General features: G+C 50.9%; 8 protein-coding genes across 8 annotated transcripts; 5 read left to right on the top strand and 3 right to left on the bottom strand.

Annotated features, from left to right (window-relative positions):
• Positions 1-131: 131 nt before the first annotated feature.
• M438DRAFT_341918 (SEN34 subunit of tRNA-splicing endonuclease) lies at positions 132-1,410 on the bottom strand. The gene is made up of 2 exons (XM_029904621.1): positions 1,354-1,410; positions 132-1,153 (listed from the first exon to the last, which is right to left on the bottom strand). The coding sequence occupies exon 2, from the start codon at positions 1,116-1,118 to the stop codon at positions 180-182; it is 939 nt and encodes a 312-aa protein (XP_029764491.1). The 5' UTR covers positions 1,119-1,153; positions 1,354-1,410; the 3' UTR covers positions 132-179.
• Positions 1,411-1,609: 199 nt separating this feature from the next.
• M438DRAFT_240871 (ribosomal protein L1) lies at positions 1,610-2,542 on the top strand (the record flags this gene model as incomplete). Its single annotated transcript, XM_029899534.1, has 1 exon — positions 1,610-2,542. A coding segment is annotated over one exon (933 nt), but the record flags the coding sequence as incomplete, so codon positions are not given.
• Positions 2,543-3,144: 602 nt separating this feature from the next.
• M438DRAFT_265228 (uncharacterized protein) lies at positions 3,145-7,215 on the bottom strand (the record flags this gene model as incomplete). Its single annotated transcript, XM_029900008.1, has 4 exons — positions 3,145-3,280; positions 3,634-3,876; positions 4,121-6,659; positions 6,801-7,215. The coding sequence occupies 4 exons, from the start codon at positions 7,213-7,215 to the stop codon at positions 3,145-3,147; spliced, it is 3,333 nt and encodes a 1,110-aa protein (XP_029764489.1).
• A 2,221-nt stretch (positions 7,216-9,436) lies between these two features.
• Positions 9,437-12,274, top strand: M438DRAFT_394018 (uncharacterized protein). Its single transcript, XM_029909147.1, has 2 exons — positions 9,437-9,639; positions 9,729-12,274. Exon 2 carries the CDS (start codon positions 9,808-9,810, stop codon positions 11,908-11,910), a length of 2,103 nt encoding a protein of 700 aa, XP_029764488.1. The 5' UTR covers positions 9,437-9,639; positions 9,729-9,807; the 3' UTR covers positions 11,911-12,274.
• A 2,335-nt stretch (positions 12,275-14,609) lies between these two features.
• M438DRAFT_341914 (uncharacterized protein) lies at positions 14,610-18,311 on the bottom strand. The gene has a single exon (XM_029904620.1). It carries the CDS (start codon positions 18,222-18,224, stop codon positions 14,826-14,828), a length of 3,399 nt encoding a protein of 1,132 aa, XP_029764487.1. The 5' UTR covers positions 18,225-18,311; the 3' UTR covers positions 14,610-14,825.
• A 208-nt stretch (positions 18,312-18,519) lies between these two features.
• Positions 18,520-19,723, top strand: M438DRAFT_265196 (uncharacterized protein; the record flags this gene model as incomplete). The annotated part of the gene is made up of 2 exons (XM_029900002.1): positions 18,520-18,680; positions 18,733-19,723. The coding sequence occupies 2 exons, from the start codon at positions 18,520-18,522 to the stop codon at positions 19,721-19,723; spliced, it is 1,152 nt and encodes a 383-aa protein (XP_029764486.1).
• A 3,085-nt stretch (positions 19,724-22,808) lies between these two features.
• On the top strand, positions 22,809-23,588 carry M438DRAFT_80900 (WSC-domain-containing protein). Its single transcript, XM_029910338.1, has 3 exons — positions 22,809-22,859; positions 22,923-23,311; positions 23,367-23,588. The coding sequence occupies exons 2-3, from the start codon at positions 22,995-22,997 to the stop codon at positions 23,506-23,508; spliced, it is 459 nt and encodes a 152-aa protein (XP_029764485.1). The 5' UTR covers positions 22,809-22,859; positions 22,923-22,994; the 3' UTR covers positions 23,509-23,588.
• A 135-nt stretch (positions 23,589-23,723) lies between these two features.
• M438DRAFT_341912 (putative 2-hydroxychromene-2-carboxylate isomerase) lies at positions 23,724-24,881 on the top strand. The gene is made up of 4 exons (XM_029904619.1): positions 23,724-23,911; positions 23,987-24,086; positions 24,201-24,481; positions 24,567-24,881. Exons 1-4 carry the CDS (start codon positions 23,834-23,836, stop codon positions 24,768-24,770), a joined length of 663 nt encoding a protein of 220 aa, XP_029764484.1. The 5' UTR covers positions 23,724-23,833; the 3' UTR covers positions 24,771-24,881.
• Positions 24,882-25,051: the final 170 nt, after the last annotated feature.

The raw sequence follows: 25,051 nt of genomic DNA, 5'->3' as shown, positions 1-25,051 counted from the left end.
CTCCAGCATACCGTAGAGTTGCAAGACATCTGAAGATTAAGCAAGGACAAGGACAAAGGTTTAGAGCGGCACATTATCAAGACAAAAGATATCACAAGAATGATCACGAAAGCAAAGGCAGCAACAAGATCAATAGGACAGAACAGTAATTCGTATTGAAAGATCAAGCGACAGGCACATCACATGCCCGCCCACTCGATACAGAAAGCTCTAACATCTTCCTCTCCATCCACCTTCTCCTTGTCCTCTGTACCTCCAACAAGGAAACCTTTCTTGACACCTGTGCCCAAACGACCACCTCCTACCAACGTCAACAGGTCAAACTCTTGGTCCCAGTCCATGCCATCGCAGAGAAAGTGACTGTGGAAGCGGAGTGGGTCACCAGGGTAGGCTGTGTATCTGCAGCCGAACCTGATACCTGGGGCCATGAAGTAACCTTTGGAGTGGAGGTGCTTGAACAGAGGGTATGAGGCCGGGACCTGAGGGAGGGGCAGAGGTGAGGAGGATTCTGAGGAAAGCAGAGGGGGGTGTGAGGTAGTGGGTGTGATCTTCATGATGGTTGAAGCAGAAGATGACTGGACCGATGCCTCAGAGGGAGCGACAGACGGTGCACTAGGTGCTGAGCCAAAGAGCGATTCCTCATCATCTCCAGCAACAGTCTCGCCAGCAACAGCGGCATCAGCACGCTCCTTCTCCAACTTGGCAGCAACAGCAGCGTTCTTGGAAGCAACCTTTTTCAAGGCTTTGATCTTCCTGTCGTCTGCACTCTTGGTCTGGATTCTGGTCGCGTCACTGCCTTGCTTTTTCAAGCTGCGCAGAAACTTTTCCTTCTCCTCTTTGCTCAAGTTGTGATCGATGAATGCGTGTTTGTGGACAGCGGCATCGTCGACGATGTATGCGACACCCTTCTCCACCAACAATCGTGCTTCCTCGGGCATGAGTTCTAGAGGTATACCCAGGAAGACGTTCTGCTGTGGTGCTTGAGGTAGGCCACCGATCAACACGCCAGTAATGTTGTGCGCACGGCGAGCATGGCTGACGGCGTTAACGTCGTAAAGCGTGTAGCGACCGCCAACCAGGAAGACCGGGAAGGGTTCGGCTACTGATGGACTGGCCATGGTGAAGCTGAATTATACCAAGACTTTCGTCAAGGCTTAACAAAATAGTCAGCAAGTGTTGCAAACAAATTGTTGTGTATCAAGAGGTGGGGGTTGAAGAAGCATGTCATAAAGAGCATAGCATTTTTCTGTCGTCAATGACCGTAGTCTCAGGGGATTGACAGATTGATTGAAAAGATGTGGTTTAATCATTGCAGTGTGCGTGTGATAGGAAGGCGCAACATTCAAAACATACCTTGTGTTGTGTAGAGACAGAAAAAAGTCTCGCGATTGATTCAACCCATAATGCGTGGTTTGCAGAAGCTGCAGGAGGAAAGAGCTTTCGGCGAGATATAGCCAAGGGCACGGACCCCCGGCGGCAGGGCATCGGCAGAAATCCATCTCCAAATTCTCCAAACTCTCCCAGACTTTTTTGTTTGGTAGAGATTTAGTTATACCGATTATTTCATAACCATTCACACACTTCCAAAATGGCAGGAGACAGCAAGTCATTGACGACAAAGGTCGAATCCGGCTCGCCCTACCAATTGGATCCTTCTCAGACTCTCCGCGCAGCCTCCGCCCTGCTTAAGAAGATTTCCGGCGACTCTGGGGCGCGCAAGGACAATGGCGGCAAGGCCAACCTGCTCGAGGATGCCGACGAGGAGGAGGACAGCGATGAGACTGCAACCACCGTCTGGCTCAACGTCACCACCAAGAAGCACATCGCCGACCAGCGCAAGATGAAGCCCGGCAAGATCATCGTTCCCTTCCCTCTGCAGTCCGCTACCTCGCCCTCTCTGCGCATCTGCCTCATCACCGCCGACCCCCAGCGCAAGTACAAGGACATTATCGCCAGCGAACGCTTCCCCGCCCAGCTCTCCTCCCGCATCAACCGCGTCCTCGGCACCGAGAAGCTCAAGGCAAAGTACAAGACGTACGAGTCCCGCCGCCAGCTCTTCGCCGAATACGACATCTTCCTCGCCGACGACCGTATCATCACCCGCCTGCCCAACCTCCTCGGCAAAGTCTTCTACGGCACCGGAGCCAAGCGCCCCATCCCCGTCGCCATGCAAGGCAAGCCCGAGAACGCCCGCGACGAAGCCGGCAACAAGCGCGTCAAGCTGTCCGAAGGCGGCGACAAGCTCAAGCGCTCAGAAATCACCCCCGAGGCCCTAGCCCACGAGATCGAGCGCGCCGTCGGTGCCGCCCTCGTCCACCTGGCCCCCAGCACAAACGTCAGCATCCGCGTCGGCAAGAGCAGCATGACCGCCGACCAAGTCGCCGCAAACGTCGACGCCGTCGTCACCAGCCTGACCGAAAAGTACATCCCCAAGGGCTGGAGAAACATCCGCTCCCTGCACGTAAAGGGCCCCAACACCGCCGCCCTGCCCATCTGGCTTGCAGACGAACTCTGGGAGGACGAAGCCGATGTCCTCGAGAAGCTCCCCGAAGCCGTCGTCAAGGACAAGAAGAAGAGAAAGCGCGCTCTCCTCGAGACCGGCGCCGCCAACACAGCAGAAGCCGAGGACGAGACAAAATCAACCAAGAAGTCAAAGAGCGACGGTGCCGAAAAGGCCGCCAGGAAAGCCGCCCTCAAGAAGCAAAAGGAGGAGTCCAAGACTGCCATTGCTGCAGCATAAACGCGAACCTCTAGAGAGAGAAAAGTTATACTGTTGATTGAGGGGCTTTATACCTGGTTGTTTGCATTGCATGGCGCTAATGGGAGTTCCGGTTTCCTTTTCTACTTGGGTGTGTGTGTGTCTTTACAGATCTTTTTATTTTGTTCCTCGGGTCAAGAAACCACCGAGAAGATCAGATGTACACGTTCTACTTCCTTCCCAAGTAAGAATATTCAAATACTATATCAGAGCTTCAACGAGGCAAAAGACACCAATTGGCCATGAATCTTTTCGTGTATTATGAGTTTCTTTTGACTTTGAATGAACCTGATGTTTCCATGTTCGCACCCCTTCTTCTGATACTCGTAATTCTTCAACTGCCCCTTCTGCGCTTAGTCTGTGGGTGAGAGGGTTTTCTGTGCCCACTATGCAGGCATAGCGCCGAAGGATGAGGTTTCGCCGCCTGGTCCAGCACCAGCAGCGCCCGGCCCAGGGCCGCCGCCAAAGCCAGTGACAGCCATGTCTTCTTGCTTCATAGTACCATTGAGCATCGGGCAGAGCCTTGAGTGTCGATTGTCAGCAATTCTGTTCCACAAATATGTATCCTCCATCTCATAATATGAGAATCGGGTATGAACGAAAACGCAAAAGAAAGTTGTAAAAAAGTGCAGAGTGGAAAGTCGATGGCGTTGAATCTCTCGTGTTGAAGTCGAGATTCGGGATGAAGTGCTCAGAATTGAGCCGAGTCGACAAAGAGCCAGTCGTTTGCCTTGGGAGCGGAAGGAGAATCATTGCTTATTTGCTTTCTCTTCCTGCCCCTCTGACTGTTTACCTTGACAGCCGTTGCAGGCGAGGACTTTTTCTTTGCCGATTCTTTCTTGCAGGAATCGGAGCAAAAGAAATCACTTGCTGACTTTTTGTTGGTCTTGATGTGGCCCACTTGACCACAGTTGGCACACTTTCGGGCGGTACCCTCAGTGTTCTTCTTCGAGCGGCCCTTGCCTTTACCAGTCGGTGCAGGCGTGGCTCCGTCAGCGCCATCAGCACCGGGAGATGCAGCAGTCGAAGGTGATGCAGCACTGCCAATGCCCTTTGCGCGTTCGCGAGCTTGTCTGCGTCCCATGTTGCGCTCAAGACGCTCGATTTCTGCTTGCATGCTACATAATGGGTTAGCAGTTGCGATGAAAGAAATGCATAGGATACAATACAGTTGCTTCTGAAGCGCATCGTATTCTTCGTCGCCTGTTGCTTTAGCGTTCATGATGCTGTGAAAAAATGTCAGCCTGGGTCCAACCCGCATACTTATATAAGTCTATGGACCTGCTGCCAGGGATCTTCATAGGATTTGATCCAAATTGACCAAGCTTCCCAAAACACTTGCAGGCTTGGATGAGAACGTACTCGATTACTTGGCTTCGTGCCAGCAGCTTACGCTTCTTGTAGGCTGCGATGACCCTGGGGTTGGTGATGGTCTCTGTCTGCTCCTCCGGTTCTCCGTATTTGTTGGGCACCAATCTCTTGATGATCAAGAATTTGTCGTTCTGGCTCATACTATTGCGACTGAACTGACTTGCAGACTCGTCATCCCGTCTGTTGTTGCCATATACAGACGTTCCGATGGAAGATCTAGGGGTGCCGGCTCTGAAGCTTTGCGTGGGTTCTGGCTCATCGTCAACGTCAGCCTCGCCCTCGGAGACCTCCATCTGAGATGAAAGACTCTCATGCTGAGATTTCCAAATGCGACGGATGGATTCGTCGTAGGCTCTTTGCTGTTTGGCAACATTGTAACTGTGACCTCCGTTCTCCTTCAGTCGCTTAGCATCAAGTCTCTCTTCGATACTTTCGCCCTGTGCCCTGAAGCCACCCTTCATGGAAGTCTTGACGAAGCTGAAAGCTTCACCTCTGCCTGATGGATCACCTTCGCCATGTAATTGCAGCATTGCTTTACCTTGACAAGCATTTAGGAAGTTCTTGGTGGTGTTCCATGGTGCGAGCTTGAGCTCAACGTTCGTGCCTTCTTTGGTATCATCTTCTTCGTTTTCGTCATCCTCTTTCTTTAGACCAAGGTCTTTGAGATATTGAACACCCACTTGCATAGAGTCGAGAACACAGATATCCTCAGGCTTAATCCACGAGCGAAGAGTCTCGGAGTCGGGAACAGAATCACCTGCTTTGAGATGCCATAATTGATTGTTCTTGTCGTATTGCATGAATTCACGCATCTTGCCGCGATTTTGTGCGACATCACTGCCGGGCAGATGAGCTTTGACGACTTCATTGGTAAGGGGTTGGCCTCTGATAGTAGGATCGACACTCTTCTTGAACACACGATACGAGATCGCGCGCAGGCGACGTTTGGCCGCATCCGTGACCTTTCTGGAATGCTCACCAGGCACTTCCACCGAGGGGAACTGTTGACCGACGGCATACAAATTCTCTATGTTGCGCATGAAGTACTTCTTGCCGTTCTTGTGCGTTTCATTGCAGATGACAAGGAAGTCGTTTGATTTTCCTTCATGGCGGAAAACAGGGGCTCTGTAGAGGCCATTGTGGATGGTTGGTACCATTTCTCCCGGGTCGACCTGACCGAAGTTTGCGAACGGACTGCGATCCTGGGGCAAGAGGACTTGAGTCTCACCGATCTCTTCCTTAGGTCGAGAGGAATCTTCGGCATCCTTGCGCCTGTAGTAGTTGATAAGACGATTTCCCATACCAAAGTTTGAGAGCATAACAGGATGTTCTTCGGAGTATTCGAGGAGCAACGCGCTCGAGTTGTCGGCCATAGATAAATCTTCTGACTTTGCAAACAAGCTCGCAACATCTTTGCCACGCATTTCCTTTCTCTTGAGCTTTTTGGGCTTGTTGAAGGTGATAGTTTTGTTGGGTCTTTCGCCGGCAAATATCGGACGGTGGAAGGCGCGCTTCTGCTTGTCATCCAGGCTGACTCGGTAGAAGGGGAACTGCAGCTTCATCGCCGGCAGACTATGCTCGACGGCCATACTGCCCAGCGTGCTGCGGACCTTGTGCTGATGATTCTCCTTGAGTAGTTCATAAGCTTCGTCATTTGATATGTTGTATCTCTTGGTCATGTCACGGGCCATTGCAGTTCTGGTCTCCCGACGCATGTCACCAGGAATACGACGCAGTCTCTTAGGCTGAGTCGCCGGCGCGTTCTCGTCCAGCAGTAGGCCAGGGTCGTTCATGTCGAGGGTGACTCGCTTGGCAATGTACGCAGTAGCGCGTTCAGGCTCGTCGAGAGAAGGATATGTATGCGAGATTGCAACAGCAGCCTTGAGATCAAAGCCAACAACTTTGAGCTTCTTCGCGGTCGGCTCCTCCAGGTCGAAGCCGGGTATCTTCCGCTTGCCGGCAGGAGGTGACTGCGAGTCTCGTCCCATGTCCACACCGCTGTCCACAATAGAGTAGTGATCAGGTGAGGATGCAGAACTAGCCACGTCCCAGTCTTCGCAGAGCACTGTCAGGTCTTGCCACGAGACACCGCCAACTTGCTCGTTCAGATCAATCTCATCCAAATCCACGACGTCCTCGGTGTCTTCCTTTTTGGCTGAAGTATCCTCGACGCGGATGACACCCGACTGCTCACCAGCTCCTTCTCTTGCATGCTTACCCATAGTTGCAGCACCCAAGAGTCTGAAGCTCTTCTCTTGATCGTGTTGAAGATCGAGATTGAGCTTGGTTGGCTGTACAGGCTTGGGAGGCTTGACAGGGGCCTTCCAGCCATAGATACCTCGTCGGGGTGGGAATAGTTCAGTAAACCTTGGGCGCTCTTCTGGGTCGTAGGATGGCCAGATTGAATAGAAGACCTCCATCTCCGTTTCCGGGGCGGTTGGTGGTTCGTATGATCCTCCTCTCTTGCTGCGCTCCACTCTCTCCTGCTCCATGGCCGCAAAAAGCGCCTTCTGTCTGAGCCAATCTTCGTCTTCCTCATCATCCTGCTCTTCAACAATGTCAACATCCATCATCTGTTCATCCTCGATGAGATCATCGGACATGTGGGGAAGAGCGAGGGACGTGTGTGGGCCTGGCAGAGAGATGGCTGTCTTGGAGGGTAGAGCAAGACCACCGCTGTTGGCAGTGGGCGACGGTTTGGAGTCGGTCTGCTGGGTCTGGTCGTGTAGCTCCGAGAAATCGGGCTTCTCGTCGAGGTCGTTATTGTCGTCATCACCGAACAGGTCGTCTTCAAAGCCGAAGAGGTCGTCATGATTTTCTTCGATATCGATTGTGGTGTTTAGCTCAGTGGCAAGAGCATCGGCAGGCGAGCCTTCAACCTTGGGCTTGACATCGTCTTCTTCCTCTGGCAGATCATCGTCGCTAATGTCCTCAAAATCGATGGCGTCGTCGGCCTTCTCTCCCACCTCCAAATCACGGTCGAAGTTCAAGGTGTTGTTGCTCGGATTATCGTCGTTGAGAAGGCGCGCAATCTCGGCATCGTCGGCCTGGTCTTGGAGCTCGAACTGGTCGATGGCGTGTGGCATGATGGGCGCGCGAGACTGATGTAAGGGTGACCGTAAAGATCTACGAGCACTAGTCTATGAGGTAGGGCGATGCGCCATGGGTATTGCGCCTTGACAAAGAAGTGACGGCGAGTTGGGTGATTACGGTGCGGTGGAGTAGGCGCAAGCGGTATTGTCGGCGACTAAGAAGAAGAAGTGTGGAACGGCGCGGAAGTGAGGACGGAGCAGTCGCAATGATTAAGTCGATGAGATAGTGCCTGCCTTATCCTCGTTGGACTTGGTCGCGCTGCTAAATGCGCTTCTTGTCGTTGTTCGTAGGTTGCTTGCTTGCGACTGCCTCCCGCGTCTCTGGAATGCCAAGACTTGATGGCCGCTTTCACTTTCTACCTTCTGCTGCCCGCTTCGACCTCAGGCCTGAGGCACAGTTGCACAACACCACCACACTGTCACTATCGCTTCGATCAAAATACAAATTGGTAAATTGCATTTTCCATCCATGGTCGACTGTTCGTTTCGACAGACCAATTTGTCAAAGGTCCGTCTTTACAACACGAGCATGAACTGTACGCCTGACCATGCAGGGTGAGATGGAAATGGCTGCATTTCCTGATGTGTGCCCTACTTTCTGCGCTTTTTTATCACTCGTGTTGGTGTCTCTCATACACCTGGAGCCGTGCCTGAAAACTGGAAACTGGAAACATCCATGTCAGGTAACAATGCGCGTGCCAGAATGTTGCTCAACCCGATCTTCCTCATGGAACAAATCTAGCGGTCTCGAATGCCATGCGTCCTAAGGAGCTTTACAAAACAGCAAGCGACATCGGTTACGGATCATATTCTGCAGCTGTATCTACGTTAACGCCTAATCGAATCTCAGTCGCATTCCCGCCGCACGATACGGTGTGGACAGATGTACGGAGTACGATGGACGGACACAAGCGAGATCCGAGGCTGATCAATCTATCCCACCACGTGATGATTTTCAAGTTGGCTTGACTTTAACCGCTCTCAAAGTTCGGACCACATAACCACTGTTCCTTTGTACATAGGCTTCTAATAGAGGAAACCGGGGCCGGGGCCGGGGCCCTTCGGTGGACTTTTCCGCGGCTATGCATCATTCCTGACGTCCGTACCACGCGTGTACTAGGTCATGTACTTACACAGCGATGACTAGGTGTGTAGCCCTGAAGGCATGTAGATTGATGACAGTGCAAAGTACTGCGCCTACTTTGTCCCAAGCTGAGACTTGGACTCGGTCGACTTGAGACATGACAGGGATCGGCCGCTACGTTTTACTCTCCCCGTCAGCACCGCATTGTCAAGTAAATACCATGCAATATTATTGGTAGCGACTCGCAACATGCTCCAAGTCAATTTGCCGTTATTCGAAGCATTGATACCTCGCGAAAGGTACACTGCCACGGAAACCCCAAAGGAATGTCCGCTAACTTTTGGCGAGTCATCTTGTGCCCACCCCCCGATTACTGAACAGCCTTGCATCGGTTTAACGTCAAAAAAAGTCAAACTCCTATCCAGATGTACTCTTAGAATCTGACTTCTGCGAAGCTTCGAGTCACGTAAACTGTCCAGAAGGCTCGCCTACCTTGCTCTGTGTCAAATGACTGATGCCGGCCCCAAGCGGCTTCCCTCGTTCGCTATTGGACTCCGTGATGTTGATTGATCTTCGATAGGGTTTTAGTGTATGCGACTGTGTCCTAACATACTAATGAACGTGGCGAGACCGCAAACGAAACGTACAATAAGCACTCTGCTTGAGCATCGTGCATGTGCACGCGCGATGCAATACAATCGTCTTTCGTCGCAGGCCCCTTTCTCGTCTGTTTTCTGGTTCTTCGCTCGAGTCGAATTCCGACGCCGAGGTGTCATACTTGCTGACCACAACGGCTTTTACAGCCATTGAGAACTTCACGAGCGCGCATTCGAGCACAAAAGAGACGGACCTCGACGGAACAGCATTCTTCTTGTATTCTACAACCCAGACTCCTGGTTCAGAACATGAGCGCCTATTGATTACCTACCGGCATTAACCGGCTTCATACAAGCTATCTTCAATCCGCGCTATCGGCCAGCCTAGACCGACATACGACGGCACAGATCTATATGGTAAAGTCTCACCAGTTTAATTATGTACCATTGCTTCGGCTGCGCCGCTGCGGCAGTTTCCATCCTATCGACTGAACTCTTCATTTCTTCCCTCATCGTCCTAGCGCAATCTATTCCAAATTCGCCGAGCAAAGTCAAAAAACACTTGCATAATATTAATCAACTAAAACAATAACGGAGCCCTACTTGCCCTGCTGCTGCATCTGCTAATTAACCTATCTCTCCCCCATATAGTCAGATCCAGCCACTCTCGTGCTTTCTTTGCTACGGATCACTTGGCGCTCTTTGTACGGCCGCTCTACTTTCCAGATCTCGGGTCGAGTAAGTATTCTTTCCTTCTGTCGCACTCGCGCTTCTTTGTTCCTTTGTTTCTTGTTCCACTTCGGATCCTTACACATCGATGCCTACAGTTCACGCGAAATCCTCGAGCTCCCCAGAATTTCGTCATCCAAAATTAGTACTGGCTTGGAGGTCGAACCACGTAGGGCCATGCTAGACGAGCATCGGCCTGATGCACCGCACGTCGGCAATCTCGTCGACAGTGAGCCAAGGCAAGTAGCATCATCTGCTATGCTTGTAGGCTCACGCGATTCTCTTCTACCGCCTCCGACGGTGGAACCGACTCAACCACGAAACGTCTCTTCCATTCAACTGCCATCTTTGTCTCAGCAACATCCGACAGCTCAGGATGGCATCATTTCTCAACTTCAGTCTTCTCTCCAGTCCCAACTTCATGTTCACAGCCAGATACTTGAAGAACAAAGACAAGAGATCGACAACCAGCGACACCATATCGCGCGCATTGACAATGCGATAGACGCTTTGCATCATGAACAGAGAAACATATATGCCTTGGTTGATGAAGTCAGGCATGAATTGCGAGCCCGTGGCCCTGCTACAGAGCATCCTGACACAAGCGAAGTTGACATTCTCACCGAAAGAGTTCAGAACATTGGAGCCCAGACAAATGAAATTGCGGGTCTGAAGATGCAGGTGGACATTCTGAGAAGTCAGGTCAGACGTCTTGAGCGTTCTGAGCGCCTCGGATCACCGGGACCAGGAGGCGCACCACCATCAGAATCTCTCGGACACGAGCAGGCCGCTTCGGGGCATGCGCCACCTTCGACAGCTCCATTCATGACCAACACACCTAGTGCACCGGATCAAAGACCCTTGCTCTACCAAGCCCCTATCGAGAACCGTCTTCCTGCTCCGATCGCTGCCAATCCCGAACTTCCTGATCCTCGTATTCAAGCCGAGTCGCGTACGCTACCTGGTATCCGTTCAATCGACGCTTCTTGCGCCACCCCTCTCTCTTCATGGCGGCCAGCAGGCGGAATTCCTCCTTCACAATCTGCACCGGTCGTGGGTTCTTCACCGCAGATCGAGGCTCCTGCACCTGGCAGTGGATGGGCGGCTGTCAACACAAATACGGCACCAAAACGTCTGATCTCGGAACCCTCCTTCGAGTCTAGCACGCCTGGATCGCCGAAAAGACAGCGTTTGGCTCCCTTGATGCCTCGCACAAACTATGACCAGCAAAGCCCTGCGCAAGGCTCATCTCCCTACCATCATTCAGTTTCTGGTGATTCTTTGCCCACCGTCCCTACCTTGCAGTCTACACAAAATCCGTCCAATGAGTCGACCGGAAGTATGCCTCCTCAACCTAACCCTCTGCGTTTCGTACAGTTTGCCTCTGGACTGGACTCTGCACAAGATGAATCATGGCGTCAGGATGGATCGCGTCTTGGACCAGGATCAGTGATGGATAGATCGCGAGGCAGCCCAAGAAGAGGAAGAGGTGGAAGAAGCCGAGGAGGGCGTAAAAGTGGAGGTGGAGAAGGCGATCGGGCTACGCCAGAGTGGGAGGGTCGTCCTGACAGTGTTCAGATCGTCAATGCGACCGAAGGACATGGAGGACTGATGCCCACGCCTGAACAAGCCAGCGAGACGACTGCCGGCATGTACCCCGACCCGCACTTCATGCCCATCACCACGACCGCCGATGTAGCTTCCTCGAACAACCCGACCAAGAAGACTCGTACTAAGCCTGTGCGTAACGCAGACGGTATCCTGATACGTAAAGACGGGAGACCAGATATGCGCAGCGTAAGCAGTGCGATGAATCTGAAAAAAGTGCACGCAAAGAAGGAGGCGGAACGCGCCAACAACAAGGAGACATCTGCAGCTTCCGAGGACACAAAGGACAAGTCAACTCCACACTCGACGTCAGAACATGATGCCGGGGACATGAGCGTCGCAAGTCCCAGCGTGGACGAGCATGCCACGGATGGTGAAACAAGTGTTCTGGACCGTCACCAGGAAACCATGCGCAAGATCTTCCCATACGGTATCGACAGCAGCGACAACACTGCCACGAGCGTTCAGAGTATGGCACAGCAATTCTTCCCTAGGTCAGACGACAATCGCGCCGCACCACAAGTTAAGATCGAAGCTATGGTCGAGAGCAAGGCGACAACTAAGGAAGCACATAAATCACATGAGGGACCGAAGCCCCTGATTGACGGCGAAAGAAGCATGGTGCACCACACCGGAGGACATCCTGATGTCGAGATGAGTGATGCAAAATAAACCATGCCTGCTGAGGAATGGCAAATCACCATGATCGTCTCACACGTTGTTACGCCTTACGATCTTCTTTCAGAAAATTGCGAACATATTGCTGGTTTCTTCTTATAGACAGGAGCCCCTCCGGTAGGGAAGGAAAAGGAGTAGCAAATAATGGAATCAGGGAACAAGTCGACCAGTCTATTCTGGAACAGTACTACCAGTTGGATGGTAGCAATTCCCTCGACAAACACCATACCCAAATGCTTTATTGCTCTATTTTAGCCATTCAAACGTACACATATACCCAAGGCGCGCTGGTTTGTTCAGGCGTTGGGTTTTACTTCACTGCCACAAGCGAATAATACAATTTTCATAAAACAACAACAACATCACTTGATGACATTCCGTTTTTTAAACGCATCATGCATGCTGACTCTCTCTCGAATGTAGACGCCACCACTCGTGCTCCAAGAACGAAAGGGGAGCTGGCGCCGCCCACGCTCTACCTTCCTGATCCGAATATATTCCGGTCCGATAGGACACGGATGGTTCGAAACAACACGAACCTCCTTCGCTTCCCAAAAGTCATCATCTTTTGACCCGGTGACCTACTTTTTGCTCTTTCGTCTCGAGACCTTAAACACGCCCATTTTACCTTTCCCTCAACCCCCCTCCTTCTACTTTTCCCTGCTTTTTGGAACAAAGTAGAAGATTTTGGCTTTGGCCTTTGTCTTGTTTATCTCGTCTCTTTTTACCTATTCTTGCACCTTTTACGTGTTTCTTGTTGCTAGGGCAAGCAATGACGATGGGACGGCCATGTAACCAACCTCCCTCCCTCTCGTAAAACGCTTTTAGTAATCTGGTCTTTGCAAAGAGCAACCTTTTTGACTCGCTCGGGTACATACGGGGGGGACTGATATACGTGTGTCAATGGAAAGCCTAAACACGCAGCACATAGCACACGTGATATTCCCGCTTTCCTCGGTCGATGTTAGGAAAAGCCTATTTTGTGCAAACCGGCTTTTTTGCTCTCGCTCCCGTTTTGACTGCTTGTTGAACTACTCGGCTCTTTTGGAAGGGCGAGACCTTTGTTTGTGCGCCTTGCCGCACCGAAAAGTGCCGATGTTCTAGATGGAGTAGGTGCATTGTTTTTACTTGGCAGGGCAGGGCAGAACACCGATTCGCAAAATGACTACATCACTTGGATGATTGGTTAAGCGATGGTAAGAGAGGTGTGGGTTGATGACATTCTTATGAATTGTGATGTACTTTGTTTAGAGACTTTGTCCGGATGGGGCAGAGGAGTGCTCTTTCCTTTGATATGGATCGCCTTTCGACTGCGCCTCTGCTTGCGTTTACATGTTTTGGATGATCGATGGATGATCATCGGTCGTCGCGTCGGCTTGGAGGACCGAATCCGTATATCGATCGTGAATATGAATGACCTACCTATATGTCCTTATACACCGTTTTCATAACGCATGTCTGCTTTTACACGAGTAAACGTTCTGGCAGGAGATATCATGCCATCTCCATCCAATAACGATCCTTCGCTATCGGCTTCGGACTCGCGCCCTCGGTGTCACTGCCCCGAAATGCTCTTTTGAAGGTCTGCCCTAAGGCTGTACAATGATCCCATCACATCTCCACCAAAAGTTATGGAATCTCCCCTATTCTTACACCAGCGTCTACTGGGAGCAAAAGGAGTGTTCTCCGTTTTGGAGAACTGGCAAAAGAAGAAACCGACGCCTAAGAGATTCGAACTCTTGCTCCCGAAGGAAATAGATTTCTAGTCTATCGCTATAACCACTCAGCCAAAGCGCCGTACTGTTGATGGTTAGAGTGATTGCGGATCACCATGTTTCTGCGCATACACTCGCTTGCTCTTCACCAGCAAGAGATGGCGGACGTGAGGCCGAGATCGAGCAGTAAAGGCAAACGGCAGAAACACATCGCCCCGCAATCAATCGAGCCACCAACAGTACGGCGCTTTGGCTAAGTGTGCACTGCGCGAACCATCGTCTGCCGCAAAGACGGGCCATCGTTCGCATGCGTGTGGCGTAAAGGATCGTGGAGATGATATTACCGGCTCGCGTATGGAGATATCAAGAACGGTAAGAAGTATCCAAGTCGCGCATATTCGACCCGCCGGAACCGCTATATAGAGAAAAAACGGCACGTTGATAGAAGAAGCAGAAAGCGCGACCCGTGATTTCGAAAAGGAGGAAGAGGGAAGAGCAACCCGGCGTTGTTCAGATGAGGAAAGAAAGACCTACATTCCGGAAATGGAAGAAAGTGGTCCGAGAGAGAGAGGAGTGGCCGATTTTGTTCGGGGTCAATGATTTGCGACAAGGTATAAGGGTGATCGAACAAGGGAAAGAGGTGATCGGACAAGGCTCACCGAGGATGTTGGATTATGATACATTGATCGGGAGAAGAGGAAGGAGGATGAGGACTAAGAAAAAGACGCCAAGCCCTGAGGCCGAGGGTGTGACCCGGGCCTGAACTGTTGACGATTATTACTACAGAGTATTGGTGACCTGAACGTGTGAGATTTATGTGATAGCGACAGGGTACATATTGAACTAAGGTGAGATAGACCTCGATCTCGTTCATGGTTATACAGTAAGGAAATAATAAATCTGTTGGTTTTGTAATTGGCCATCGTGAAGTCAGGATGAACACCTGGCGATGTGCCGCACACAAGCTCGTGCTAAGGAGCCTTGTTCGAAAGTCATGATAATTTAATATATACAGTGTCAACACCTATCTACGTGATGCCGTGAATGCTCGAGAGAGTCTATGATTCAAATTCTAATCGATGGCATTCCCTCCCATAAACCATTATGGCTTAAAACCTCATCCAGTACAGCAAAGGTATGCCAGAACACATGGAGAAAAGTGAACGGAACAGAGGCCAATCTTAGAGTTCTCACCTAACTCAACAACTCCCTAATATCCTCAATCCTCTGCGTCTTCTTCTCATCTTCATTCATCATGCCCAATGAACTGGCAATAAACTTCTTCCTATCCTGCACTCTGAGCATCTTTTCCTCGATACTCTGATCAACCACGAATCGCACAATCTTGACTTCTGCAGTTTGACCCATACGGTGCACGCGGTCAATAGCCTGTGATTCCACTGCCCAACTCCACCATGGATCCATCATGAATACGTTACTGGCGCAGGTCAAGTTTAAGCCTACACCACCAGCTTTGAGTGAGAGCAAGAGTACACATCCTTTGGGGCGAGCGGCGAATTCAGTGAGAACGAGGGCGCGGGCTTTTTGGGCCATGCTGCCGTCGAAGCGGAGATATGGTATTGAAGCGCCATCGAGAGCAGGTTCGAGGATATCGAGGAAAGAAGTGAATTGGGAGAAGATGACGGATTTCGTAGTAGGGGAGGCCTTTTTGATGCGTTTGAGGTGGGTTAGGAGAGCGCCGATTTTGGCTGAGGAGAGGGTGTTGACGCGGCGGAGAGACACACGAGGCAGGCGCGTTTGTGAGTCCGTTGAGTCGCTGGGCTGGGTCGCTGTGTAGAGGTCTTCGAAGCTATTTTGAGACTTGTCTTTGGTTGCAGCTTCCTCGTCGTCATCGTCATCGTGTCTGATGACTTCGAAAATATCGCGTGCATTGATGGGTTCGCGGCAATTGAAACATAATGGCAACTCATTCTTGTTGGTTGCATTTTCGATCAACTCAAGCAGACACTTCTTGCAAGCACTGTGCCAACAGCCTGTGACAGATTGCTCTTCCATGGGCTCCTCAAAACAGATAGGGCATTCATGATTCGACTCAGCTTGGATCTGCTTAAGCACATTGGCACCAAATCGGCTTGCATCTTCCTCTTCGGCTTCAGATTCGAAACGTTGAATCAAGGATTGCAAGTCCATGTCATCAGCTAGGCCATTGGCAACGTCAATCGCTGCTGCCGCATCATCTTCGTCTGCAGTAAGAGCTTTGTTGCGCACTAATGTCGGGTGACAACATGATTGCCTGAGTCGGAGGATCTGTGCGAAGATAGTCGTGTAGGACTTCATTAATGTTCCAGCCTCGACATTGGCGGCGAACGTCCTCTTGGCTCGGGCGAAAATGTGATCGTAGAGATCACGCTCTACCTTTGAGAGCTCAATCTTCTGAATGTCGATAGTTCGTGGCGGTAGCGGGACCAGCGCCTCACCATCTGGCGTCTTCATGTCCTTTGTTCGGCGCAAGACTAGTGGCTCGAGAACGGTTTGTACCACGTCCAATGCTCGAACGTAGTCCTTGGACTCGAAAGGCACAGTAATGAATGTCTTCCAGAACGAGAAGTTGCTCCATGGCTCCACGCGGAGGAAGCGTACCAGACTGAAGAGGTCTTCCAAGCGATTGACGATCGGCGTACCTGTCAATGTCCAGCGATGCTCGGCAGCTATCTCATAACAAGCACGAGCGGTCTTAGACTGTCTGTTCTTGATCGAATGTGCTTCATCGAGAATGACACGGAAGTACTCGATGGAGAACAATCCGCCGCTTGATCCTCGATCACCGCCAGCGGCAACAACTTGGTTGTACTCTGACAATACTGTGCCATAACTTGTGATGATGACATTGGGAGCTGACGAGGCATTGGCTTCGCAACATAACGTCTTCAGGTTGACATTCTTCTCGGTGCCATAGTATACTAATGTTTTGAGCGTTCCAGGCTTGGAGGCCTTTTCTGCCTCACTTTGCCATTGCGCCAGCAAAGACATAGGCGCGACGACCAAAGTCGTACATGGCGCACGAGCAACACCGGAAGAAGTCTTTGGCGAGCGTGGCAGGTCCATGACCGTCGACATCTTGGAGCCTTGTAAACCAAATTCAGAAGTATGCGTGTGTACTAAACTGAGCATCTCAATAGTCTTTCCAAGACCCATCTCGTCGGCGAGAATACCACCGAGGCAGTTTTGCTCTTGGATTGGAAAGTCTAACGACAACTCACCAGAATAGGGATTTACATAGAAGCTCGGCTGCTCCTCAACTTCAGGCACAGGCGCGTCGTCTGCGTCTTTTGTAGGCCACATGTACTCTTCCCAAAGGGGATGCATTGAAGCTTCTTTATGCTCGGACTTCTGATCTCGCTCCTTACCCACCATCCAGTGCAGGGCTTGTTTCTGATACTTTCGAAGATCCATGACGAATGTCTCTGCCGGCTGCATGACAGGTGTGTTGAAGTCGAATGACTGTGCCTTTCGGTAAAGACTGTCGAGCTGATCTTGTTCTAGCTCTTGGCCGTCTTCAGCATCATCAGAAGGAGGAGAAGAAGGAGCTTGGTCGGAAGATTTGGCTGGTTTAGCAGTGCTTGATTCGGGTTGCTCTGGGATCTCAGCAGCACGCAGGATACCCTCTCTTTTGTGCTTTTCGGTGGCGGAGTTGGCGCGTGATGGGTGGAGATTGATCTCCGAGAACAGCTTTACCAGAGCGACTTGTCGCAATCTCAGGTCCTTCTCGTCTCTTGTCTCTTTTGCCTCATGAAGACCAGTTTCTCTGTTATTGTCCAACGGTTTGATGAAGTTGCCAGCTGTGAAACAGTCCCTCAAGAAGAAACATCGTAGCTGGAGATAGACGGTGTCATTGGTGCGAACGCGGTCAGGAGCAAAGATGCAGTGACCCTCAAAGTGGCATATGTTCTGGTCCATGAGAGTGGATATCCAAGCGGCAGAGTCCTGCTCCAAGCGGCCGACTTCATCTCCTTTGGCATTGGTAAAGCGAACAATGACATCCTGGCGAGTCGAAGCTCTGAACTTGCCTCCCTTGCCAACCTTTTGTTGCGACGGCTTGGCCCTTTCGATCTTCACCAATTCTCCCGATGTAATAATTCCAGTACCGCTGCGAGTAGTCCAGCCAACAACGCCCAGTGCACCAATATATCTCTTGTTTGGCATAGCAGCTAGATTGACCTTGGGAACCTCAACTTCTTGTGTAGCGGTGCTCGGGTAGTCATTGATTTTCGGACGGGTAGGTCGTGAGGCGATTGAAGTAGTATTGGATATCAGAGGATGGTTCTGCCACGAGCCATCAAAATACATGTTGACAGCTCTTTCTACATCGTTGCCGCAGATGCGTTGCAAGGCGTTGATTGTGGATTGAGGAGCCTCATTTCCGATGAAGGCTTGAAAGAGAGATGGATCGAAACGGTTCACGGTCGATGATGTCGCGTCTTGTGTAGGATCGGTCGCCGTAGCAGTATCTAGTTCGTTCTCTGGGAGGGCGTTAATTTCGTCAGGGCCAGAGGGATCGGAGGCGAGAGAGGCATCTTGGGTTGAGCCTTTGTCAGCGAAGAAGCGTCTCTTCTTGGCCGGTCGTTCATCCATATGTGATATGCTCATTTCACACAACAGAAATGCTTCCTGTCGCGTGCCTGAGAAGTTGATCACAATTGTGTCTTGCGACAATTTCTAGGAAGGCGCGCTGGAGGCGGAAGACGCGTTTCTGGCGCGTCAGTGGTTGCTTTTGTGAGAGTACTTCGAGCTGTTTATGAAACTTTATGAACGACTAACTGTTTGTGGATAAACATCGTCATGTCCGAGGTCATCATTTGTTAAGTCGCCGTTAGGACAAAGACGCTGTGTCGCCTTCATTCTGCTTTACGTTGCCACATATCCAACCATGAGAGGAAACACAGCCTGTCGCACGCTACGGAATGCTTCGGGCAGGCAGCAATGTCATGCTAGAAGGACATATGCCACCAAGGTCCAGCAGCCTGCTGCTACAGTCTCGTCGGAGGCAGAGGTGGGCTCAGCGAGAGCCTACTGTCTGGATCTCCTCAGGTGAGCAACCACATCAATGCTTTGCCGCATGCCTTGCCTAATCACATCGCAGGAAATATGATACCCCTTCATTTCTGCTGCAATCATATATGCCTCCCAAGACACGAGATGCCTATCTCGCCATTCGTGCCTTCAACATAGAGGTCGCCAGAACCGCCGATACAACGAGTACTCCAACTATTGGTTCGATGCGTCTGCAGTTCCAACGAGATGCTATTACAAAGGCCCTGGCTGGCACGCCGCCGAAGCAACCTATCGCCATCTTATTGGCTTCTGCTGCTGAGGATCTACAGCGAAGAACCGACGGCAAATCAAAGTTTAGCAGGAGCTGGTTCCACAGGATCATATCTACCAGAGAACAATACCTGACGAATCCGCCGTACCCTGATCTGGCTGCCATCGAGTCATACGCCGAGAACACTTACTCGACCCTCATGTACCTGACTCTCCAGGCCCTACCCATGGCCTCCCTCACCGCCGACCACGTCGCCTCACACATCGGAAAAGCGACAGGCATTGCCACAATCCTTCGGGGACTGCCCCTGCTTGCCTTCCCAGGTCCGGCAAATCACCACTCGAACCAAGGCGGTATGGCTGGTGACGTTGGCGCTACCAGACAAGGCTCTGTTATGCTACCGCTAGACGTAATGGCGAGACACGGTGTACGGGAAGAACAAGTGCTACGCGAAGGTGCTGAAGCTCCTGGCCTCCGTGATGCTGTCTTCGAGGTTGCCACAAGAGCTAGTGACCATCTCATCACCGCCAGAGAAATGGTCAAGAACCTCCGAGCTGGTCAGGATGCAGGTCACGACTTTGAGCATGGTCATGAGGAGGAACACATGAACTACGCGCCGTCGCAAACATCCACACCCGCACAAGAGGTCCAGCAAGCCTTCCCTGTGTACCTCTCCGCAGTGCCCACAAGTCTTTGGCTCGAAAGGTTGCAGAAGCACGACTTCGATGTCTTTGCACCGAAGCTCAGAGTTACCGACTGGAGACAGCCCTGGAAGACATGGCTCGCATACAACAGGTCGAAGTTCTAGACCACCACATTCACGCCAACACAAAGTGGTCATTGCATTTGTGGTATGTACATATTCTCAATCACAGGAAGCTTTGTCGACTCCAATATGTCTGTACCTTGATAACGTGAATACGGACATGAACATACGTATCAGAACCGCTTATGTTGCTCGCGAAGTGTTAGTGTACGACTCTGGAAGGCATAGCGTTCCAGAACCAGACAGTGAGAGGATCAACTCAAGCGACCATCAGGTGTGCACAAGACAGTAGAGATATGCGCGACTCGCTGACAAACGAACGCTCGCGATGCGCTTCAACGATGCTAACCCCGCTCGGAACTGTGCCGGACACCGAGACCGTCATCGAATTTACGCGCGAGGAAGACAACTCGAGTCGGACAGGAGAACAGAGTCGCAAGTCGACATCCCAGGGCGAGAGTGGTGGATCCGCAGCAAGAGGCAGACATATACATGAAATCACTCACGAGATAATACGTGATCGCAATTTTGGGAAAAGAGTGACAGGAGGAGGCAAAGGCAAGACATGATGGCGGCAAGCGACAGCAATGGCGAGGTAGCGAGAGCGAGAGAGAGAGAGCAGCGACGACACACGTGCATGCAGAGAACGAGGACAGCGACGACAACGATACATCCATCGGCCGGCGATAGCATTGATGGCAGATGCCAAAGACGAGAACGATGACAATGGCACGCGACGAGAGCAGCGATGATACGAGAGACGACGACAGCGGGCCATATCAATACCGACGGTCACAATTACCATTGCAAATAACGCATGCGCCGACAACGACGAGCGACGCCAAACAATCGTTACACACGATGGAGTCCTCTCCAGCTCCCGGTTGATAAACCAGAGTCAAAACAGATAAAAAAAAGTAAAATGTTTGTCGATTGTGCTCCCGTTAGCTTCACCCCGAAGGGCTACTAGACCGGTACACCACGGTGAGGTGGGAGCTTGCACCGGAGCCTGCCACTCGTCGCCAGCTGACGCGCGCGCCACTACCCAGCCGCGTTGACACAGAGGTGTTGAACCTCTATGCCAGGCGGACTGAGCACAACGCGCATGCTCCCAGCTGCGACTGAGTCCAGGCCCCCCACCCCCGTGCCACTCCTGACCGGCTCGTCTCCTCTACCAGTCGTGCTACCGTCTACCAGAGGGAGGCGATGGCGTGTGGCTGGCGACCCAGGCAGTGCCTCAGCACCAGTGACCGGGGCCACTGGTGGGAGGTTGCCTGAGAGGTCCAGCCACCGCGCATCGCCTGCGACCTCTGGTGACGGTAGTCACGCTGGGAGGAGAGGAGTCCGGTGGGAGTGGTCGAGGTGAGGATTCAAAGGAAGAAAGAAGAGAGGGAGAGGGAGGCATGCTTTATAGTCGCCCTACAACTGAGCTTTGATTACTAAGCAGGATGATTCCCAGTCATGCGGCGGCGATATCTGTCACTTGTGACTGGATTCTGGTATATCTTGCTCAAGTTCTGGTCATATCTTGCTCACTTCTGCCTCAGGAGTGGACCATGTGAAGCGCGAAGCCGAATCGCGGCGAACTTCGAGGCGACGACCGCGCCAAATTGTTCCGACTTTGCGAAAGACCATTGTTCGTGATTGCAAGACCTAAAATCAGAGACGAATGTTCCATAGGCTCTCAACCCATTATGTTCTGATTCTGAAAAGCATCGTCCCAGAAGTCGGCTTGGCGAGATGCTTGTAGCTTGACGTGCACGCCAGAGACGACATTGTGTGCTTCACCTAGGGGCCTTGTACCGGGATATGTCTTGTTGATGATCCCACCGCATCCTCTAGTCTCATAGTGCGAGCTCGGACATGCAGCGACATAACCAAGACAGACTCAGGCTTGTCACAGCTGAGAAGAACCAAAAGGCTTCCTTTGAGCTTAGGAGCACTCTGCAGAACCATTCAGAGGAACCGCTTCCTGCAGACCAAAGTGGATGAAGTGCTGAGTCGTCTAGATGAACGATGTACCCGGTGTGCGTACCTCAGGAGAAGCATCCCAGCCCCGAACAGATGCTACATGCTTTCCAGTCAGAGAGTGCTCGCATTCGAAGCAGATTCTCAAATGGAGCAGTGTGGTCACTTAGTGACTTTTAGAAGCATCGCGTTGCAGAAAAACACGCAGCGTCAAACGTCAGCGCATACCCGATTAACCTCCTAATTGTCCTCAACACCTCGATGGCTTTTACTTGGAAATTGCGAGCACATACTGGATTGATGCTAAACTCACCTTGAGAAGGACAACGACGACTACCCGTATTTGTCTTCCACTCATACGTTCTTACGGTTGTCTGGTGCAAGAAATGAAAAGTCGCTAGACACTCAATGTTGACAGTATCCTCAGCTGGAATTGCATCAAGTCCTTTGTCCAAGCTGTTCAATCGCCTCTCTTTCGGTGTGCAGTTGATCCTCTGTTAGCCAGCCACATAAGGGAAGAGCGGTCGAGCGTTTGCCAACATTTACATTCCTCGTCATCTTTGCGGATCCCACGTTTCGCCAACTCGGAAAGATCGAAGCCGCGTCTTTGTTCTTCTCCACATCCACTCTCGCGTAGAATTGACACTCGTTCTAGCTGCCTAGCCACCAGGAACTACATCCCTCAGATGGAGGGAATTTGGGCGACTAAGATCGAGAGCTTATGTGATAGTGCGCTCCGCGGCTCGAACCATCAAAGAAGAATCAAGTCATACATACATGCCCTTCGATGCAGAGGCTTGTTTAAGGGAATGCCTACCGAAATGGTATATACGCATTCGGCGTCTCCGAACAATGAACTATCGAACTTTTGCTGCCCTTCTGAGAGCGGAATACTTATTGAATCTTGGCCGGGCGTCCGTTTCTTTCATCGACAATCAAATCGCTCTCGTCATGTGGCAGCAGATGAGCCGCATCTTATAATGTATCCTTCTACCTCGTGGTCCCTCCTGTAAGTCAATTCAACTTCGTCAATTTTGAACCAATTTGCCGAATCAACATGAAGCAAACGTCTACTTTCATCTTGGGCTTCACTGCCCTCTTTGCTTACCTTGGTGCTGCTGCCTCGGTTGCTCCTGTCACCAGAGTCACTGCTCCTGTTAGTTTGAGCCAGCAGCTTAGCATCGATGTTGCTCAGGTTCCAGCTTGTGCTGTAAGTTGACATCACCTTCTCGTCTGTGTTTGATTATGAACGCACATCTGACCTTCTGTGCAGCAAAACTGTGCCAAACAACTCCCTGCCGAGTGCGAAGGCAACCCTCAATGTATCTGCAGCCACCCCGAATTCATGAATGACATGGCCTGCTGTGTCGCTTCTGCTTGTTCGTCTGCAGACCTCATTCTGACTCAGCAATTCTCTGGTCAGCTCTGTGGTATTGTTGGCGAATCTCTTCCCGCAAAACCTACCTGTACCACCACTGTCAAGCCCGTGGCCAATCCCAACTGGACTTATGTTGGCTGCTACAGCGAGGCCACCAACTACAACCGTGCCTTGAATTCGACCTACTTCATCGACAGTAATGCTATGACTCCTTCCTCTTGCCAGTCTTTCTGCAAGGCTCGTGGTTGGAAGTTTGCCGGTGTTGAATTTGGTCAAGAGTGCTGGTAAGTCGTCCAAGTCCTCTATCCTTGAAGCACGATATACTGACTGAGATTCTAGGTGCGGTAATGCTATTCAATTGATCAATGGAGCAAAGAAGTTGGCAGACGACACTTCTTGCAACAGAAACTGTGCTGGTGATAATACCAAGAAGTGTGGTGGTTCTGCCACTCTCAACATCTACAAGTCTCCTTCAATCTAAGATATTCTTGCTCTCTCGATCACTCAGCAGAATAGTATCTTTATGTATAGATAAATACAAACAATAAAATTCGAGCGCTGTTATCACTCACCATCTACTGTGTGACTGCTCGTTATTGCCGTGTTATTCCCGTCTCCACATGAAACCAACCATGCTCACCCCGCACCTCGGCTCATGCAAGAAAGTAACCTCCATCCGAGGGCAACGACTACCTATCTATCAAGTTGACTCAACATTGATTCTATTCTTCTTCCTCCAAGCCTGCAAATCAAACCATTTTTTCCTTCAAAGTCCTCATAGCTTAACCTCAACATCCGCCACAACAATGGCTCAGAAACCAAAACTCACCTTGTTCGTGGACATAGTCAGTCCATTCGGTTACTATGCTTTCCACACCCTACAGGTAATAACAAGAACCCATCACCAAAATTGGAGAAGAAGAAGACGAAAACTGACCGAGAGGCTAATCGAGCCACAGAAATCCCCAATCTTCAACCAAGTAGAAATAACCTACATACCAATCTTCCTCGGCGGAGTAATGAAAGCATGCGACAACCGCCCTCCCATCAATATAAAAAGTGACAGAAACCCCTCCCTCCCCAATTCCTTTCCCAATCCCCCTCCTTGCACTCTTTCTCCTTACCCTCTCCTTGCCAAAGTATACGTAACTGATAATGAGGTGGTGTGTGCAGATAAATCAACCTACATCGAAACCTCACGCAAGCGCTGGGCGAAACGCTACTCTATCCCACTTTCCCCCACCATGCCTAAGAATTTCCCGCCTTTCACTTTGCATGTGATGAGGGCATTGGCTGTCGTTGAAGACAAACATGCGTCTATGCTGGAGAACTCTATAGCGGCGTTGTACAAGGGAATGTGGGTGGATAACAAATCCATCCATGAACCCGCCGTCTTCGGCGCCATCTTATCTGAGGTACTGGGAGAAGAAAAGGCGAGGAGAGTTGTTGAGGATGTGAGTTTACCACCCACCAAACCCTGATGTCTACTCACCTTTCCATTTTTGTTGTTTAGAGGCAATTGCTGATGAAGAAACACAGAGCACGAAACCAGAAGCGAAAGCAAAACTGCAAAAAAACACAGATATGGCATTTGAAGAAGGCGCATTTGGATTACCTTGGTTCGTTGCTACCAATGCGCAGGGAGAGGTGGATAGGTTTTGGGGCTTCGATCACATGGGGTTGATGGTGGAGCATTTGGGGTTGGACGGGGGTGAGTTGAAGGAATTGAGAGCGATGTTGTAAAGGGTCAGATACTAGGAGACGATTGCGCGTTTTGTGTTGGACTGGTTGCCCTTTCATCAATGTTGTTCTTGTGTTCATCGCTTGTATACGTACTGAAGGTGAAGAACGCTGCAAGTGTCATGTCATCTGCTATCAGTCCTGAAAACACCACGCTACATCTTTCAATGATCATGCCAAATGCAAAGGTAAGGGATGCGGTATCGAAGCGAAGACAAATAGAGAATGGACAGTCTGCTTTGAAAGGCTTTCCGAAAGATCTTTTCTTTTACTCATCGGGTATC

Source organism: Aureobasidium pullulans, assembly GCF_000721785.1.
Source record: "Aureobasidium pullulans EXF-150 unplaced genomic scaffold scaffold_2, whole genome shotgun sequence".
In the NCBI taxonomy this organism is placed as follows: Eukaryota; Fungi; Ascomycota; class Dothideomycetes; order Dothideales; family Saccotheciaceae; genus Aureobasidium; species Aureobasidium pullulans.
This window is presented reverse-complemented; position numbering and strand designations above follow the sequence as displayed.